At 53.3% G+C, this 19328-nt stretch overlaps 1 protein-coding gene across 3 annotated transcripts in view; it reads left to right on the forward strand.

Moving 5' to 3' along the window:
* Nucleotides 1-11793, forward strand: part of CDH22 (cadherin 22) — a 126259-nt gene extending 114466 nt beyond the window's left edge. For all 3 annotated transcript variants that reach the window (XM_084777686.1, XM_084777687.1, XM_084777688.1), the window contains 2 exons: nucleotides 6311-6562; nucleotides 10600-11793. In XM_084777686.1, the coding sequence (XP_084633812.1) occupies nucleotides 6311-6562; nucleotides 10600-11153 (806 nt within the window). In that variant the 3' untranslated portion in view covers nucleotides 11154-11793. The remainder of the gene's footprint in view (nucleotides 1-6310; nucleotides 6563-10599) is intronic.
* The last annotated feature ends 7535 nt before the right edge of the window (nucleotides 11794-19328 follow it).

The following is a 19328-nucleotide window of genomic DNA, read 5'->3' on the forward strand; positions in this document are numbered from 1 at the left end:
GAAGCAAGACAGGAATTAAACAAATCAATAATATGTCAGGCATAACAAGCGGCCGTGGAGGAGGATTAACACAGCCTTGTTCCTCAAGAGTCTGGGCCTTGTCCTGCTTGTCGTAGGCCTTTGGGTGCCAAGAGCAACGCTGGCACCTTGTAGGTGCTCAATAAAATGTGTGGCACGAAGCTAAAACCAAAAGGTAGTCTGGGAAAGCCTCTCTGAAGGGATCCACAAAGAGCAGGCAGCAAAATGGGTAAGGAGATGGTCCAGTGGGTAAAGAGCCTGCTGCGCAAGAGTGAGGACCTGAGTTCAAATCCCTAGCACCCATGCAAGCTGGGCACTGTAGCATGTGTCCATAGCCCTGTCACTGGGAGGCTTGCAGCCTAGTCAGTGAGATCCTGTCCAACAAGACCCTGTCTCAACAATTAAGGTGAAAAAACATAGAGGAAGACACCTGACACTGACCTCTGGCCTCTCGCACACAGGCAAGCACACCACACATACATGCTCACACAAGTCTACCACACACACATATATACATGCAAATAAGTAGAAACTGCCAGGCGTGGTGGTGCACGCCTATAATCCCAGCACTCTGGGGGCAGAGGCAGGCGGATCTCTGTGGGTTCGAGTCCAGCCTGGTCTACAAAGCAAGTCTAGGACAGCCAAGGCTACACAGAGAAACCCTGTCTCAAAAAACCAACCCCCCCCAAAAAAAGTAGAAACTAAGAGTAACCAGGGAGTGAGCCACACAGATAACTGGAGTGAAAACTGTCTGGTGGCAGAAACAGCACGCTTCCAACAAATGGAAAATAGGTATGGGGTGGGGGTAGGCGGGACAGACCACTCTGGTTCTTTCTGGTCCTTGTACAGCCCTGTGATCGCTCCCAAGAGTTTTAGACTCTGCCCGCTACACGGAGAAGCCTTAAGCCCTCTGAAGCCAAACCATCTGTATTCACAGGAGCCTTATTAAGAACCATTACCGGCCAGCGCCTCTACTCTGATAAACTGATCTCAGGGGACAAAGGCAACGGCTGGAGCTGGACCCTGGAGTGCCCGCTCTGCCTAGCATCGGCCCCTCCAGTGAGGTTAGGGGCATGGCTTCAAGAAAGGCTAAGGCTATAGGAAGAACCAGGCCTCAAAACCACAGCTATTTTAATCGTTTTGGAAGTAATTCAACAACCAATATAACTCAGGCCACACATCCCCCCGACCCCCCTTCCCAGCCTTGGTATACTGAGCTGGCTCCCAGGGACACTGTTATCCCTGTTTCTGCCTCCCCAAGTTCAAGGGTCTTCCCAACCCCAGGGCCTGAAGTCCCACACACACACACACACCCTACGATGTTTCTCCTATTAAGGGCCTCCTGAGCTCCCTTCTGGAGTGGTCCTCTATTGTAAGCTTTGGGGACAAGGTAACTTTAGCCTGCTGAGGTCAGAGCAGCCATAGAAGCTCTCCTCCTCCGGTCCCTCAGCCCCTTCCCCTCAACGTGCCCCCCTGCCCCCCCCCTCACCGTATAAATATCTTAGGTGGCAAGCGGCTACCCCAACCCATCTGCTTCTTTGTACAAATGTGTAGCCAGTTTGGAGATGTGATTTATAAATATTGCCTTTGCAGCCAGGGATTGACGCTGATGGATGTCTGGCCAGATGGATGGATGCTGTTCCTGGGCACGGGTCCCACATAGAAGGGTGGGGCGGGCCCGGGGTGGTCAGTGGCATCCCAGAGGAAAGCAGCTAGATGCGGGTCAGAGCGGTACCTCTGGGATCCCCTTCCACTGGGCAGTAGAAGCCCGGCAGGACTCTGAGGGCTCAGACATCTGGCTACATAGTGGGAGACGGCAACCCAGACACACCCCATCCCTCTCTGTCTTGCTTGGCAAATTGGAAGCTGGGCCAGGGCCAGCCATTCATTTCTCAAATCTGTCTACTTCTCTCTCCCTGCCACTACTGCTATTGTCTCACACAAACACACCAATGCTTCCGACCTGTAGTCCATGTCAGTGGTTGTATCTTCCATTATAAGTGTGCTTGGCTACAAGCTAGGAGAGAAACTGTGTCTATCTTATTCACAGCCATGTCTCCAGGGGCTAGAATAGTCCTGACACACAGAGAGTGCTCAGTTCGGACTTGCTGTGGAATGAATGGATGACGGCGGCGTCACTGGGTCACTTCTTGGCTTAAAGCCAGAGAGTCAATGACCTCCCGCTGCTTTTTAGAAAGTAGAAAGTTCCTTACCAAAAAAAAATGGCCCACTGAACTTCCTAGGGTGGGCTTCTGCCTCCCCTCCAGCCACAGGCTGTGCTCCAGCCTCAGCGCCAGCACTTAGGACATTCTCATTTCCTGGACTCGCCCATCCAGGGACGTTGACTCTGGCGTCTGTCACGTCTCCTAAGAAACTCTCCCTGACCTCCCAAGCAGGGTCAGGTCCTGTGATGCGGTCTTCCTACCTTGGCCCTTCCCAGCACTCCCATGGTCGTCCATAGTCCTAGACAGAGCCGTGGGCTCCTCCCCTTAGCGTCTGTCTCTCACATTTTGAATCTGCGCTCAGATCCAGGCAACAGCTGATTTACCTCTTGCCATCGTTTCCCCTCAGCAGCCAGCGGGCAGCCTAGCTGGCAGCAGTTAATGAAGAGCTGTAGGACTAAAGAGAGAGGGAGGGGGTGGGGGGTGAGGGAAGGAAATGGGTTGGTAAATGGGCAGTGAGGGGAGATGGATGAACGAGTGGAGGTTGGGGATGGCGGAAGAAGAAGGACGCGCGGATAGGTGAAGGATACATGGGAACACGGCAGGTCGATGATGAAGATGGAGGGATAGATGGAACACTGAGGATGGGCGGGTGAGTGCTGGAGGGTAGACAGGTGACAGATGGAAGATGGCGAATAGATGGATGAATACTGGAAGGTGGGCGAATGTACGAAGGCTAAAAGTTGATGGGTAGATAAACCTATGGACGAATGATAGAGGGTGGTGTGTGTGTGTGTGTGTGTGAGTGTGTGTGTGTGTGTGTGTGTGTGTGTGTGTGTGTGTGAGATGGGTGATGGGTAGCGGATGGATAGATGGATGGATGAAGGCTAGAGAAGGGATGGAGAGGGATCTGTTCATGAATGATGGAAGGTAGATGGATGGAGGATAGGTGGATGATGAAAGGCCTTCACACATGAAAGCTAGAGAATGGATGGGAAACTGCATCTACGGAAGGACGGTGGAAGGTGGATGAATTGATGGATGGGTCGATAGATGGGTGATGGATGGATGGATGGGTGGATAAATCAGTAGATGAAAGATAGATGGGTAGACAGGTGGACAGATGGATGGATGAAGAAACAAGTCACTATGTTTTTATTTTAAAGTTTGGGGGGGGAGTTGTGGAGAGGGGTGAGTGTTGGTGGAGGCCAGAGGCATGAGATCCCCTGGAGCTGGACTTATAGGCAGCTGTGAGCTGCCCAATATGGGTGCCGGGAACTCTTGTCCTTTATAACACTAATATCTGTACTCTTAACAGCTGAGCCATCTCTCCAGCCCCATGGTCACTTCCTTAAAAGTTTTAAAAATTACATTTATTTATTTTTTTGTCCAGAGTGGGCATGCCATGTGGCATTTACAGGTCACAGGATAAACTTGTAGGCGTTGGTTCTCTCCTTCTACCACAGGGTCCCTAGGGACCGAGCTCTGGTCATCAGACTCAGTGAGAGCACCTTCATCTGCTGAACCGTCACACCAACCACACGAGTCACTTCTTGCTGAGCCTCAGTTTCCACACACACAAAGGGAGGACGCTGCCCAGCCATGGTTGGGAGAGCTAAATGTGGCAGTGTGTATTCAAATGCCCGAGGCTGACCGATGTACAGGGAGCGTCCAGTTGGTACTGATGCCATCTCTACTTCTCTTCACGCCCCCCTGCACTTCAGCCTCCTTTTGTCCCTGCCAGGAGGTAGTATTTTCTCAGCCTGGGCTGCCTCAGCCTTTAACAGGAGGCCCCAGAGAGCAAGCCAGGGCTTAAGGTGCTGACCCATGGCTGCTGCCACTTAGCCCAAGAGCTGTGGTCCCTTCAAACTTTGTTCCTTGAGACTGGAACAGGGCCAGGCTCCAGCCGGCCATTGGTGGAGAAACAGGCACACACTTTGCCACATCCAAGGTGACAAGTGCCACAAGAGAACCGTGTGTGGACCCCAGTCATCCAAGTGGGGCGCTGGAGTCGTAAATCCTTTCTACCTTGGGAAGTGGCGAAAGAAGACCATGGGGAGGAGGTGACTGTCTGGGTAGAACGCGATGGATGAGCAGTCTGCACAGGCAAGAAGGCAGAGATGGGGCCTGGAGAGATGATGGCTCAGCGGTTAAGAGCACTGACTGCTCTTCCAGAGGTCCTGAGTTCAATTCCCAGCAACCACACGGTGGCTCACAACCATCTATAATGTGATCTGATTCATACTGTATGCATAATAAATAAATCTTAAAAAAAAAAGAAGAAGAAGAAGGCAGAGATGGTGTCCCAGATAACAGGGACTTATAAAAGCAATGCAGAGACATCCAGATGGGGAGCAGGTGTGGGGTGCAGCAAGTGGGAGAACTGTTAAGCGGCATTTATGAAGAACCGCTGTCTGCTGGGGACGCGTCTGTTCCATCCCCCCTGCCTGGCGAGATCCTGGTTCTGTTTACTGGTGAACATGGAGGAAGCCAGTGCTCCACTGAGGCTTGCAGCGTAACGGTCAACTGTGTATAGCAGTTGGATGGAATAAGACACGGGACCTTGTTTGCCTGTCACCTCATGGGCCATCTTGTCACATCTGGCCCTCTGCTCACCTTCTATGTTTGTCCAAGGTCGTGAGTCAGTCTTCCCAGGGGTTCTTTCCCTACCGCTATGTTCATAGTGAGGAGGACTGGACTTGGGCAACTGCTGGGAAGCAGGAACTATTGAGAACAGGCGTCGGGAGAGAGACTAGCTCCATCCTGAGCTAGGATTTCCTTATAAGTGAGCACCAGGAATATTTGTTTGCCTCTCCACACAAGCATTGGCTTCCTTGAGCTACCTGGGACCCACACACAAAGCTAGGAGGGGACTCTGGGCTCCCAAGAGCTCAGGTGAGAGCACATGCCCACGGCCAGGGTAAGGAGAACTGGGTCTGGCAGGCAGGCAGGCAGGCAGCAGCTTAGTTCTGAGGCTCTGAGCCCTTCAGCTCCCCCATATCGTGCAGAACTAAGGGGTGCCCCCCAGGAAGCAGGGGTCAATGCTTCCTGACAGATGTGGAGGAGTCAAGAAAAGGAAAGGGAGTGCAGTCCGTGTTGTAACACCAGCTGCCCTTTCCGGGTCCTGCCTGGTCTGCAGCAGGCTGGGGTTGGGCAATAGGCACCATGTGTAGCTTGCCCTTCTTTCTGAGCATCTGTTTACAAGGAAAACATCGGGTAGGGAGAGCTTGATGCTTTGGGACGCTTCATCTGGCCATGAAGGCTGCATCCCCACCCTGGAAACTCAGCCTCTTTTTTTTTTTTTTCCCGAAACAGGGTTTCCCTGTGTAGCCTTGGCAGTCCTGGACTCACTTTATAGACCAGGCTGGCCTCGAACTCACAGCGATCCACCAGCCTCTGCCTCCTGAGTGCTGGGATTAAAGGCGTGTACCACCATGCCCGGCGAAACTCAGCCTCTTAATGAGACACAGAGAGAGAGAGAGAGGGGGAGAGAGGGAGGAAGGGAGAGAGAGAGAGAGAGAGAGAGAGAGAGAGAGAGAGAGGGAAAGACCCCTGTGCTCCAGAACTTCTGACTAACACAGAGGGCAGAACTGCCCCTCGGCCACAGGCACCAGTGTCCCACAGTGCCAGCCAGTGTTCCCAGCCACCTCTGATGACCTTGGATTTGTCAAGGTCCAACAAACCACAACCAAGGACCACAGGAGGTCTAAACGCAGAGTGCATTGGAAATGGGAGTAGAATCCAAATAAAGCAAGCTGTTGAGATCAATGGGAGAAAAATTGGCATAGCCAAGGCCAGGACCTTGGTCCAGCTGGGGACAGAATGTTGGATTAGCTGGGGACAGTACCTTGGCACAGCTGGAAGCAAAAATCTTAGAATTTGAGAAAATAAGACAGCTGGGAACTGAATCCAGGGACGGCTGAGGACACTCGTGGGCTCGGTGAGCACAGGATCTTCAGCAGCCGGGGCACAAGAAGAGGAGTTACAGGGGCGGGGTGGGGTGGGGGGACAGACATGTGGTCCTTGGAGAAGCAGCAGTTTGGAGAGTGCGAAGGGGCAAATCTTAAGGTGGGATGAGGATGTGGCAGGGCCAGGATCCAAGACACACACTGTCCACTTCTCCCGTGCAGATAACACAGCTGCGGTGCACACACAGCACGTGGGCTTCAATCGGCAAGAGCAGGACGTGTTCCTCCTGCCCATCCTTGTTGTGGACAGCGGGCCACCCACACTGAGCAGCACAGGCACCCTCACCATCCGGATATGCGGCTGTGACAGCACCGGCACCATCCAGTCCTGCAACACCACCGCCTTCGTGGTGGCAGCCTCCCTCAGTCCCGGAGCACTGATTGCCCTCCTGGTCTGTGTCCTCATCCTAGTCGGTGAGTCCAAGAGCCTCCCTCCCACCATTAATGGAACTGCCTGAGAGACCACACCCTCGGGAAGGAGCCTCAGTTTCCCCTACATATACGAATAGGCTACCTAGGAGAAATAGCTCAGTGGGTAAGAACACTGTCTGCTCTTCCGGAGGTCCTGAGTTCAGTTCCCAGCAACCACATGGTGGCTCACAACCTTCTATACTGGAATCTGATTCCCTCTTCTGGTGTGCAGTGTACATGCAGATAGAGCACTCATACATAAATAAAATCTTTAAAATAAATAAATAAATAAATAAATAAATAAATAAATAAGCAAGCTGGCTAGATCCATCTCCAACCTCTACCTGTAGTTCCTCTGAGAAATCTCTGAAGTGCAGATCATGGCCCAATTAGGACAGAGTTCATGCAGTGCCCCACACACCTCCTAGCATTTAAAAACACTCATATAGCCCAGGCTCATAGCTCATTCCTGTAATCTTAGCACTCGGAAAGCTGAGGCAGGAGGATTGTTGCAAGTTAGAGGCTAGCCTGGGCTATGTAGTAAATTCCAAATTAACCTGAACTATAGAGTGACATCCTTTATCAGCAGGGAGCTGGAGATATGGCCTAATTGGTAGAGTACTTGCCTAGCATACATGAAGCCCTGGGTTCAACCCCCAGCACTGAATAAACCCAGTGTCATGGCGCAGGTGATCTCAATTTCCCAGAAGAGGAGACAAGAGTGTCAGAAATTAAAGGTCATCTTTGGCTACACAAGGAGTTCAAGACCAGGGGTGGTGGTGGTGGGGGGAACACACCAAGAACACTTTTTAAATTCCCTTGTCTATGGCCACTTTTTGTTCTCCATAAAGAAAAGCCTGGCTGCCTTTTGTGGTGGCGCACGCCTTTAATCCCAGCGCTCGGGAGGCAGAAGCAAGTGGATCTCTGTGAGTTCAAGGCCAGCCTGGTCTACAGAGCGAGTTCCAGGACAGCCAGGGCTGTTACACAGAGAAACCCTGTCTCAAAAAAACCTAAGAGAGAGAGAGAGAGATGGGGTGGGGAGTCTGGGGACATGGCTGTGTAGTCAAGTGTATCAACCCCTTTCTCAGATGGAAAAACTGAGGCTCACAGAGTTAAGTGGCTTGAATAAGGTGACACAGGTGGCCTTCTGATTTAAAATTAGGCCTCCTTCATCTGTGTCCCTAATTCTGCCACCTGCCATGAAACAAAACTGGGGACATCACCTTAGGGCACCTAGGTCTTGAGATACTGGGGACACTGGTACCAGAAGCCATTTGAGCCTCAGCGTCTGGTGAAAAGAGATGGGAACAGCCTTTGGCTGCTCTCACAGCCACAACCACCCAAGTGCAGGCTGTAGGCAGAGCAGTCAAAGCTAGGAGTTCTCTGCAGATCATGTCCGCCGGCCCTGCCCTGCCCCCGCCCCAGGAGATGACACACACACACACACACACACACCCCTTTGTGTGACCTGCTTCACCTCTTCAGATCCCGCAGAGGCTCTGGACAGACTCTGCCTAGCCAGGAGTACTGCTCCTCCCTCCCCACCACAGCCCACGGCTCAGAAACCCTTTTTCCAGAGGGTGCACTTTACAGCAGTTTCATTTTCCGAGGCAGTGCAAACAAATTTCTGCCTAATTGCCCACAAACGAAGAAAGTGCACATCAGTGCTCTAAAGGTGACGGGCGGAATCGCTGATCAGGTCTGGCACATCTGTCGCCCGCCGCCCGCAATCACCACCATCTGCTCTCGTGGGCATCCCCCTCATAGCTCCAGGTCTCCAGCTCCAAACATTGTCCATCTATCTTCTCTCTTGATGCCGTCCTTCCCTCCAGCCCTCCCTCAAGCCTGTTTTCATCCCCCACTCCCTTCCCCTGTTGTAAGCTACCATGTTAGGTGGTAAACTGTGGCCCTCACAGCTGGCTCTGGCCACAGGCCTGGTTGGAACAGCAAGAAGAGCCTAACCCTTGCCAGAGAGTTTGGCATGTGTCTGTCCACCCATCTATCCTCCCAGCCGTCCAGGGAATCCCTCTTAGGTACTGGACTGTTTGCACAATAGGATCTATCACTGAACAAGAGTCTCCTCCTCCTCCTCCTCCTCCTCTTCCTTCTCCTCCTCCTCTTCTTCCTTTTTCTTTAATTCCTTCTTGGGGCTGGAAAGATGGCTCGGCAGTTAAGAACACTGGCTGCTCTTCCAGAGGTCCTGGGTTCCACTCCCAGGGGCTCACAGCCACCTGTAACCTTTAGTTGCAAGTGATCTGACGCATCTTGTGGCCTCCACAGGCACTGCACACATGTGGCCCGTACAGGCAGGCAAAAACGCCCATACACACAAAATGAAATGGATTTTAAAATGATTATTTATTTCATACATATATACAATGTATCTTGGTTGTGTCCCCACCCCCACACACACACACACACACAAGTCCCACAAGCCTTCCTTACATGTATCCTTCCCACCCTCAGGTCCCCTTTGAGTCTTTACGATAACCCATGGAGTCCAGTCAGTGCCGTGGGAGTGTGTCGGTCACCTGGAGCATGGTCAGCCTGCCAGTGGCCACATCCCTGGGGAAAAGTGACTCTTCTCTCCGCTCCCACTGACCACTGATACCTTTAGGCCTAAGGGTGGGGCTTTGTTGGTCCCTGTCCCATCCTTGCTGGAATGTTGACTGGCTCCATCTCTGGAGCAAGTCACCACGGCGGCTGCCGGGAGTGTGACAGCAAGTCCAGAAGACAGCACCTCACACCACTGCTCCCTCTCTTCCTCCAGCTCTTACACTCTTTCTCTCCCTTTCCCATCATGCTCTTTGAGCTTTGGTGGAGGGAGGGGGGTAGTGGGAAGCAGAACGGTTATTTCCACTTTGAACGTATGGAGTTTGAGGTTCTCTTGGTCAACCAAGAGGACGGGGGGCGGGGGGGTTGCATGTGCCTGGGTTTCAGGGGCGAGGCCCCGGGCTGAGGCGGAGATGTTGAAGTCGTTAGCAGAGCCACGGGCATGCCGGAGGGTGCCAAGCGAGGGAGGGTTATGAAGTAACGGGTCCTGTGGGGAAGACTGCTGGGGAGCCGGGGAAGCCAGAGGGAGAACCTGCCCGAAAGACAAACTAAGATATTAGTGAGGAGGGAGGAAAAGGAGAGGAATGTGAGGTCTTGGAGGCCAGAGGAAGAAGGACAAGAAGCAGGTAGAGTCAGTCAGTCATTCACGTCCCCTCTCAGTCGGGTCTCCGGGCAACTCCTCATTCATTCATTCATTCATTCATTCATTCACTCAGCAAGCACACATCCAATGCTTGCCAGGCACCAAGCTAAAACCGCTTTCAAGTCCCACTGGGTATTTACTGGCAGGACCTGGCCTGTGGTGAGCTGTGCCTCTCTACTTGACGTAATAAATAAATAAATAAATAAATAAGTGAAAGAGGCGGGGAGAGGGCCTCAGAAGCAGATCTAGGGCCCACTGAGGACCCACAGCTGTGATGGATTCCCTGCAGCTGCTGCTGGTGAAGAGACTATACAGAGAACCGATGAGTCAGAGAAAGGACCTCTTCTTCCCCTGGGGGCCTGGAGTTGACTCACTGGGGCTAAAGCTCTCAGGGAGAGAACCCTAGGGGTCCTGCCCTGAGACACTGAATGAGAAGCAGGGACGCCCAGGGTGGACTTTAGAGAAGGGCAGGGCGAAGAGTTGCGTCTGGCCTTACAGCTGGTGCCTTCAACCTTACAGCACCTGCAAGTGAGGGTGGAGGCTCAGAGGTTAATTCTGGCCTCAAATCGGATGAAATCCTCAGCACCGTTCTGCTTGGCAACCCCAGTTGCCAAATTATAGCCAAATAGCTGTAATTTGCATACCTCCTGAGATGCATAGCTCACACTACCTACCTTGACTGTCAGCTCAGTTCTCGGCTGTAGGAAATTGGAAACCTAGGGACCCTTCAAGAATGACGAAGCTCAGCCATCAGTTTGGGGGATCGAGGGGGTCCAGGCAGTGCCCTATGCTGAGCTCAGTCCTCACTCTGTCTCCCTATGTCCCCCATCTCGACTCTCCACAGTGCTGGCTCTGCTGATCCTCACCCTCAGGCGGCACCACAAGAGCCACCTGAGCTCGGATGTGGATGAGGACATGCGGGACAACGTGATCAAATACAACGACGAGGGCGGCGGCGAGCAGGACACAGAGGCCTATGACATGTCAGCGCTGCGGAGCCTCTACGATTTCGGGGAGCTCAAAGGCGGCGACGCAGGAGGGGGCGGGGGCGGGGGCGGGGGCGCGGCCAGTCCCCCGCAGGCAGCTTCATCCTCCGAGCGCCACTCGCTGCCTCGGGGGCCGTCCAGCCCAGAGCCGGACTTCTCGGTGTTCAGGGACTTCATCAGCCGCAAGGTGGCGCTGGCGGACGCGGACCTCTCGGTGCCGCCCTACGACGCCTTCCAGACCTACGCGTTCGAGGGCGCGGGCTCGCCGGCAGCCTCGCTCAGCTCGCTGCACAGCGGCTCCACCGGCTCCGAGCAAGACTTCGCCTTCCTCCGCGCCTGGGGCCCGCGCTTCCGACCGCTAGCGGCGCTCTATGCCGGGCACCGCGGGGACGACGAGGCCCCGGCCTCCTAGCCCCAGCCCTGCCATTCCGGCAGCGCGGCGCGACAGAAGGGGATCTGCAGGGCCCCCGCTCCGCGACACGCCCACAGAGGGTGCAGCTTGCTAGGACTCAGGGGTGCGGGGGTGATGACCGACGTCAGGAGAAGGGAGGGGAACCCGGCCTGCGCGGATCTAGGGTTGGACAGGACCGCGGAGGGGGAACCCGGCGTTGGGAGAGGACCTGGGAGGAGAAAGCAGAGGATGCTATGCCCGCCCCAAGGCTTTCTGGCATCCAAGTAAAGAGGAAGGAAGGGCTGTTCATTTACTAAGCCCCTACTGTGTGCTGAGAGCTACCCAGAGACCGACTGCATTGTAGAAACTATGAGGTGGAGTCCGGAAGGTGCCAGATGGGAAAGGCCCCCAGAGAAGTGCTTGTGACCTGCCCGGGGACACCCAGGCGGCAAGTGGTGGAGCCTCTGGCACCGACCGGCTGCCTGGCCTTGGACAAGTCACCTCATTTCTCTGGGCCTCAGTTTCCTCATCTGTCAAATGAGGTTAATAACAGCACCTACCTCGAAGACTTGAGAGGATGGAAAGGGTTCATGTGTCACGTTGTTGGGCAGCGCCTGGCACACAGTAGGTGTTCAATAAATGCTCGCCTTTGTTGCTACCCTATCCTTGTGGTTACTAGCGGCCTGCCCCTGCGCGTCTGCGCTCACTCCCTCACCTCAGTACCATTCTGCCTCCTCCCAACATTTCCAAGGAAAGAGGACTTCCTGGTCCTCCTCTGAGGGGGATCAGATGGGCCCAGCAACTGCAGAATCTTCCTGTGCCTTGGGCTACATCAGAACAAGATCCCTGGCAAGACAGCAGTGACACCCATCTCTGCTGCGGCAGCTGGATGGAGCCTTTCCCTCTAAAAGCAGAGGCTCTCAGCCTTCCTAACACTGTGACTCATTAATCATGTTGTAATGACCCCTCCCCCAGCCACAAAATTATTTTCATTGCTACTTCATAACTGTAATTTTGCTACTGTTATGAATCTGATACGTAGGATAATGTAAATATCTGATACGTAGGATATCTGACACGCAACCCCTGTGGGGGAGGGGGTCGCGACCCACGGGTTGAGAACTGCTGCTCTCTAGACTCCAGTTTAAAACTCTCCTGGACTGCGTACAGATTGTGGCACAGACGTGTGATCTCAGCACTTGGGAGACTGAGGCAGGAGGAGTGCCCTGGGTTTGAGGTCCGCCTGGATCACGTAGCGAGTTCCAGGCCAGTCAGAACTACGCAGAAAAACGTTGTCTCAAAACAGCAAAAGGACAAGATGGGGGGGGGGGGGCTGGGGGAAGGAGCGGGGGGGGGGGGAGGGGGGCGGGGCGGCGGTGTGTGGCTCCGTTGGTGGAGTGCTTGCCCAGCACGCACAGAGCCCCGGGTTCCGTTCCAGCGCCGCTCGAATGGGCCACAGTGATGGACTCCGGTAATCAGAGCACCAGAGAGGGGGAGACAGGACCATCAGAAGAAGTTCAATCCGTGAATTTAAGGCTAGCCTGGGCTACACGAGACCTCTTGTTTATAAGATAATGGCTGTCTCCTGTCTTCTCTCCCAACCCCTCCGGGATGAATTCCAGCTCCTGATAGCTGGCCACCCCTGACCCAGGCCCGCTATGGCTGAAGCAGCAGTTTGCTTAGCTGTGAAGGGGAGTGGAGGATGGACGCTAACAAGGAAGCAGTGGGTGCTGAGCTCCAATCTCGGTGCTTTCTTGGCATGTAGGAAGTGTTCAGTAAATGTTCCTTGGCCTTACCATGTCACCTTCCCAAGGAACTCCCACTCCTCTCTATGACACAGAGGTCCACAGAGGTGGTCTAGAGGCAGCTGGTGTGCCCTGAACACCACCACATCCCTAGTTCAGAGACCAGGAAACAGCCTCACAGCAACAACGTGAGAAGAATTACAGAGATAAGTAGTTATTTCGTTGTTGCTGGTGGTGGTGGTGGTGGGGTGTGTGTGTGTGTGTGTGTGTGTGTGTGTATGTGTGTGTATACATGCCACATTCCACATGGAAAGAAGACAACTTTCGGCAGTTGATTCTTGCCTTCCATGGTGGGTTCCAGGACCCACCTCTGGTGGCTAAGCACCGAAAGGAGACTGGATAATTCCTGGGGCCCACTGGGTCTCGAAACATGTGATGGGTGAGGTGGCCGGGCAAGTGGGGTCACCCCCAAAGAACTACACCAGCATCTGCAAAGGTTGTGTAGACTGCAGCATTCGGCTGCTTCCAGCAAGGGGAGTGATCCCTTAAGCTAGCTCACCATGAGGAGGAGGAGGACATTAAGGCAGGGAAGGGTGTGGAGAGATCTTGAAGGCTGGACTAAGGCGCCTTGGGCTTCGCTCATCTTGAACTTTGGTGAAGGATGCCCAGCCGCCAGCAGCTGAAATCCACACTGGGCCGATGTGTAACCATTGAGTCACCTTGGGGACTGGGAATTCAGACAGTCCTAGCCCTGTAGACACTTAGCCTGTCTGCTGAGGACCACTGTGGTGGCTGATGGCAGGTGATGACGTAATGAGATAGGGGACATGGGAGTCATGTTCTTCCTCAAAGGGACACTCAACCTCCTGCTCCTGTAGTTAATGAACATTTGGGGACCCAAGTGATGTGTAGTCACCTCTCACCCATGCAAGCTCAGCCCTTACAGAGCCCAAAGACAGCTCTGGGGCAGTTCATTGTTACGTTCCTTACCAAGATAGAAACTAAGACTAAGGGGGAACAAGGTGACTGACTGACTCAAGGTCAACCAAATGTTAACATGTGGGACAAGACAAGTCCCCTCACCTAAAACTTGTTCCATCCACACACACTGGCTGACTTGACTGATTCTGATCCTGCCCAGCAGGGAGATGGCCTGTTCAGAGGGACACAATGTCACAATGTCACCCCACACATGACCTGGCAGGGCCAGAGGGAAAGAACTGGACAAGGAATAAAGAATTTCACTGATCACCACGGAGAGCATCCCAACCTGTTGTCTGCTGTGTGACTTTGACAACTAGCACACCCTCTGCTCCTGTTCTCTTACTCATTAGAGTGCACTAGCTGTTCAAACAGCAACTCCACAAAGTGGGAGCGAGGTCAAAATGCAATCTTCATATCCAGCAATATCCAATAATGTCCCCCAAATTAGCTCATAACCAATGTGGTAACCTCAGTTTCTAGGGGAGGAAACCAATGTGCGAAGAGAGGTAAAGAGATGATGACAGCCCAAGTCCGACAGGGTAAAATAAGTGGAGACATTGGGTTTAAAGATGGGTGCTCTGAGGCCAGGCAGTGGTGGCGCACGTCTTTAATCCCAGCACTTGGGAGACAGAGACAAGCGGACCGCTGTGAGTTTGAGGCCAGCCTGGTCTACAAAGTGAGTCTAGGACAGCCAAGGCTACACAGAGAGACCCTGTCTCGGAAAAAAAAAAAAAAAAGATGGTGCTCTGGTGTGGCACCACCACCCTCTGAGGTCAGGCACATTGTCAGCCCTCAGCTTGCCCTGAACCATCTGTCACCATCCACTGCCACTGCCAATCTGTGGTCCTCAGGCCTCCGATGACTTCTGCTGGCTCTGGGGTGGAGTTACAAGGAAAAGTCCCCACCCCCACGCCCTCTCCCTTATCCCAGCTGCTGCTGATCACTTCCACAGGACACTGAGGCATCCCGTATGATTAGTCCCTTCCCAGGTCCTACAGGTGCTCACCCACACCAAGCACCTATAAGCGTCTCTGACGGTCTGGGGTGACTGTAAAAGATTTCATGGGGTACACAGCCTTTGACGGTCGGCCTCATTGGCTCAAGTCCTCTGCCTGTTTTAGGGGGGGAGTAGTGCCATCAAGCAAGCACCGGGCACCAAAGAGGCACACCCAGCTAAAGACCAAGGCTTTCTGTTCATAGCATCTGCCCCCTGCACAAGACCACTAGAAAAAATGAAAGACAAACAAAATCCCCTTTTGATGTCACCAGCGCCATCGTGAGAGAAGACTGCGGAGGTCTCGAGTGAAAAATGGATGTATTAATGTAATTGACTAAGAATCCCAAAATCAGGCTGAGTAACAGCGCCAGTGCTGGCCGTTGGTAATGATGCATACTTATGGGGCACTTGCTGTATGCCTGACCCTGCACTAATTAAGCAACATTGCTGGATTAATATGAATCCATCATATGAGACGCACTAATTCTGTTCCGTGTCTAGCTCTTTACATAACATGGCCTGCTTCATTTAAAGGTATGGTTCTTTTGAGCCCGGTTTTACAGAGCTGATATAAAGAACCCCAAATTCACAGATGTGGAGGGCTTTGCTCAAGTGCACAAAGCCTGGGAAGTCAGGTGGCTCAGTCAATAGAGTTTGCACCTGGCATGCACACTTGTTCTAAGGCCTATCCATAACACCACATAGACCAGACATGGTGGCACAGGCCTGTAAACCCAGCACTGGAGAGGCAGAGGCAGGGGGTCAGGAGGTCAAGGTCATCCTTGGCTACGCAGCAAGTTAGAAGCCAGACTGGGGACCTGTCTCAAAAGAACAGAAGAAAGAAAGAAAGAAAGAAAGAAAGAAAGAAAGAAAGAAAGAAAGAAAGAAAGAAGAAGGGAGGGAAGGAGAGAGGGAGAGAGAGAGAGAGAGAGAGCAGTGTGGTCCTGAGACTGTTACAAACACGCCCACCCAGCCATAGCTCTGCTGCACAGCAACAAATGAACAAAGATAGGGCTGAGGCACAGCTGAGGAGAGGGAGGCTGGGCTGAGAGCAAGGTGGAGGTGGAGTAGGTTGGTCCACCACCATTCAACACTGTTCTGAATCTCTAGTGTATACCGATGTGTCCTCATGTAGCTGTGGACACAAAGCAGAGAGAGAGGAAAGCAGCCTGGACACCACAGGTCAAGATCCAGTGCCTGCCTCCTGACTCAGGCAACTCAGAGAGCCGGCCGCTGTCACAGGGGGGCGGCTCGGCACCCGCATCCGTCAGCCAGCCGTCATCACCGCCCACCCCTGGGTCACGAATCAGCAGCCCCACTTACCTCCTGCCAGGCAGCGCGCTCCAGCCAGCTCTGTCACTGGCCGCTGAGCATTTTGCAAATGTGGCCCTGTCAGCCCTGGGTTGAAGTGGGGGCTCACGCTCCAGTGGCTTCGGCAGCGTGCCGGCACAGGATGCACTCTCACACGGTGCACCCCGAGATGTGTTCCCGTCTGCGACCACCATGCAGACATGCATGTGCACCGCTGAGCACCCCGAGGACATCCCGTAGGTCTGCAAATGTAATCACAGGCCAGCATTTGTATGCAATGGAGGCGAGCATTCCAGTATGCATCTGTGTTTGCACACAAGGCATGCAATGTACCCATAAACACACCCTCTTGCAAGTGTGCACATATGTGTCACTAGTTCTCTTCAATGAGTGAATGTGAATGTATTTCCCATTCAGGCCACACCCATGCGTATAGGTGTGACCTTCATAAGCTCCCACTCAAAGCCGTTGTATATGTTGGCACAACGGATAGCTTCATGTGGCAGTCAGAACACACACGTCCACTTGTGCACGTGCAGGTTTGGGAAAGTCAGCTACAGGCTGCAAAGCCAAGTCCACAATGTTTGTGATTTTGCTGATTGGTGAGGCAAGCTCCATGTATGTGACGCGCATGCACCTACCCGATCACATACACGTCCTCCAGGTGCTCAGAGGGACACCAGGTATGCACACACACCCCAGCCCCACATCCCCTGAGCCCCTGACACCCTGTTGCATGTCCCCTCACTTCCAGACACCTCATCCTTCTACACCCAACCTGCTCTACCCACATGCACCTTAAGAAGTAGCCACAGGGCACCCTTAGCCAAAACACTGAGCTCCTACTCCCCAGGCCAGTTATGCCACAGGCAGGCACGTGCCTCCATGGCCCACCTCCCACACACCAGAGAGGCAGATTCCCTGGCATGTGGGTGCACACATCCCCCAAGCATGCAGCCTGCCCCAGCCCCAGATTGTCAGGTGTGCCTGGGACAGCAGGAATGGCGCCCACACGCAAGAAATCACCACTCACGCAGAATCGCATCTGCCGCGGATGCCTCGTCTGCTGCGCAAATGATGATTAAATGTTATTGTGTGAGAGAAAGCAGCAAGGAGGGACTCATTAGCTTCATTGTCAGGAAGGGCTCCACAAGCCTACTAGCTCCTAACTCCAGGGCTGGCTTAACCCGATGTATGCTGAGGGGTGCCTGGGTCTCACATGGGATAGGATGACAGAGAAAGAGAGAGAGAGAGAGAGAGAGAGAGAGAGAGAGAGGTCAGAGAGAGATCCCAGCTTGGACCCACGTGGGCTGCAGAAAGCACTGCAGAGGGAGTCTTAAGGCTCAAGAGGCGACTCTCACCACCTTGTCCTCATTTGCTGCATGGCTCTGACCAATCCACTCACCAGATAGTTTTTCACCCCTATCATGACCTGAGAAACATGGAGGTTCAGGGGCCATGGGTCTTCTCGGGACATGGGCTTCCCAGATGCATTCCAGCTGGGGAGAGGTTTAGAGTTTGAGGACTAGCACAGGCTGCAAGGCCTGGTCAGCCCCCACAGGAGCCTTTCACAAAGGATGGGCAGGGGGATGTGGCACTGATAGGGGTGTGTGTGTGTGTGTGTGTTTGTCTATCTGTGTGCCTGCCTGCCGGCCGGCCTGTATGTCTATCTGTTTGTATGGACAATGACTGGGCACCTGTGAGACCTGAGTTTCTGGTAAGCATGAATAGTTTGTCTGGGGTTGGTGTCTACACATTGTACTTGGGATCTTCTTCTTCTTCTTCTTCTTCTTCTTCTTCTTCTTCTTCTTCTTCTTCTTCTTCTTCTTCTTCTTCTTCTTTTTGAGACAGGGTTTCTCTTTGTAGTCTTCACTGTCCTGGACTCGCTTTGTAGACCAGGCTGGCCTCAAACTCACAACGATCCACCTGCCTCTGCCTCCCAAGTGCTGGGATTAAAGGTGTACACCACCACACCCAGCACGGGACATTCTTCTTTTGTGGGGGGGGGGGGGGGAGGGGACATTCTTCTTAAGTAGAAACATTTGTTCCTCATTTCTCTGCGACTCATGTTACACTCGGAGCCTCGTGCACCCCTTTGTGAAATCTAGCGATTGTACACACATGTGCACCTTTAGAAAGATCACTGCTACTGATCTTTGGAGGAGGCGGGAGCCTGTGGCAAAGACGAGATGAGGGCCCGCCCTCTTCCTTAATCAGAAAAAGCCTTAATTTTTAACTGGCCACGAGAATGTCTGTTAGCAGAGTTCATCCCTCCCCAGCCTCTGTCACAGCTGTACTTCCCACAGGTGGATTCACAACCAACAGTCTAAGCAAAAGTGACAGGCGGCAACTTCGGATTGTTGTCTACAGACTGATGACCCATGCTTTTTGCCTCTTTTTGTTTCCTCCTCCCCTCCTCTCTGCTAGCTGAACACAGTGGAGGTGGCTGTCGCTCCAGCAGCCACTTTGGTCCATGAGGACAAAGAACATATGCTATCTAGCTGGAGGGACATAGAAGACTGGGTTCTTTTAAACCTCAAACCAACCTTCCCATCTCCAGGCTGGGTTAACATGAGTCAGCCTGCTGAGGTCACTGTTGTTTTGGTATTCCATCCCAACCGCCCAAGAGGCTGACATGGCAATCTCAGAGCAATGTGTGGAGGCTTAAATAGAGTCAGCAGCAGTGCAGCTGAGAAACACTTGGAAGACCTGCAGGAATTGCACTTGATTGGACGTGGGGACGGCCAGAAGAGGAGGTCAAAGGCTTGAGTGACAAGGGCAGGGAAGCTGGCCTCCTATGTAGGTCAAACAAAGGCAGCTTAGTTTGGTTGAGCTAAATTTGAGGGGCTGCTAGCCAAGAACACAAGACTCGAAAGTTTGGTGCTGGAGCTCAGCGGGGGAGCCCCCCCCCAAAGGAGCTGCGTGTGTATCTACACCAGTGCTCAGTCTGTGAGAGAAGGGGAAGTGGAAGGCAAGGCTACAGGCTCCATGCTGTTAGGGCTCCAGGGGGGAGAGACACTTGGGCATCAGTTTCTCATTGCTGGCAGAGCAAGTGGAAACAATGCATGGCAGAAGTAAGGGTGCAGATAAGGGAGGAGGCTTGGCCTGGGCAGAAGGGTGGGGGCTCCTCACTCTAAGTGAGACTCTCAGTGGCACTGG

This window comes from Acomys minous (assembly GCF_964271855.1).
Source record: "Acomys minous genome assembly, chromosome: 3".
NCBI classification, from domain to species: domain Eukaryota; kingdom Metazoa; phylum Chordata; class Mammalia; order Rodentia; family Muridae; genus Acomys; species Acomys minous.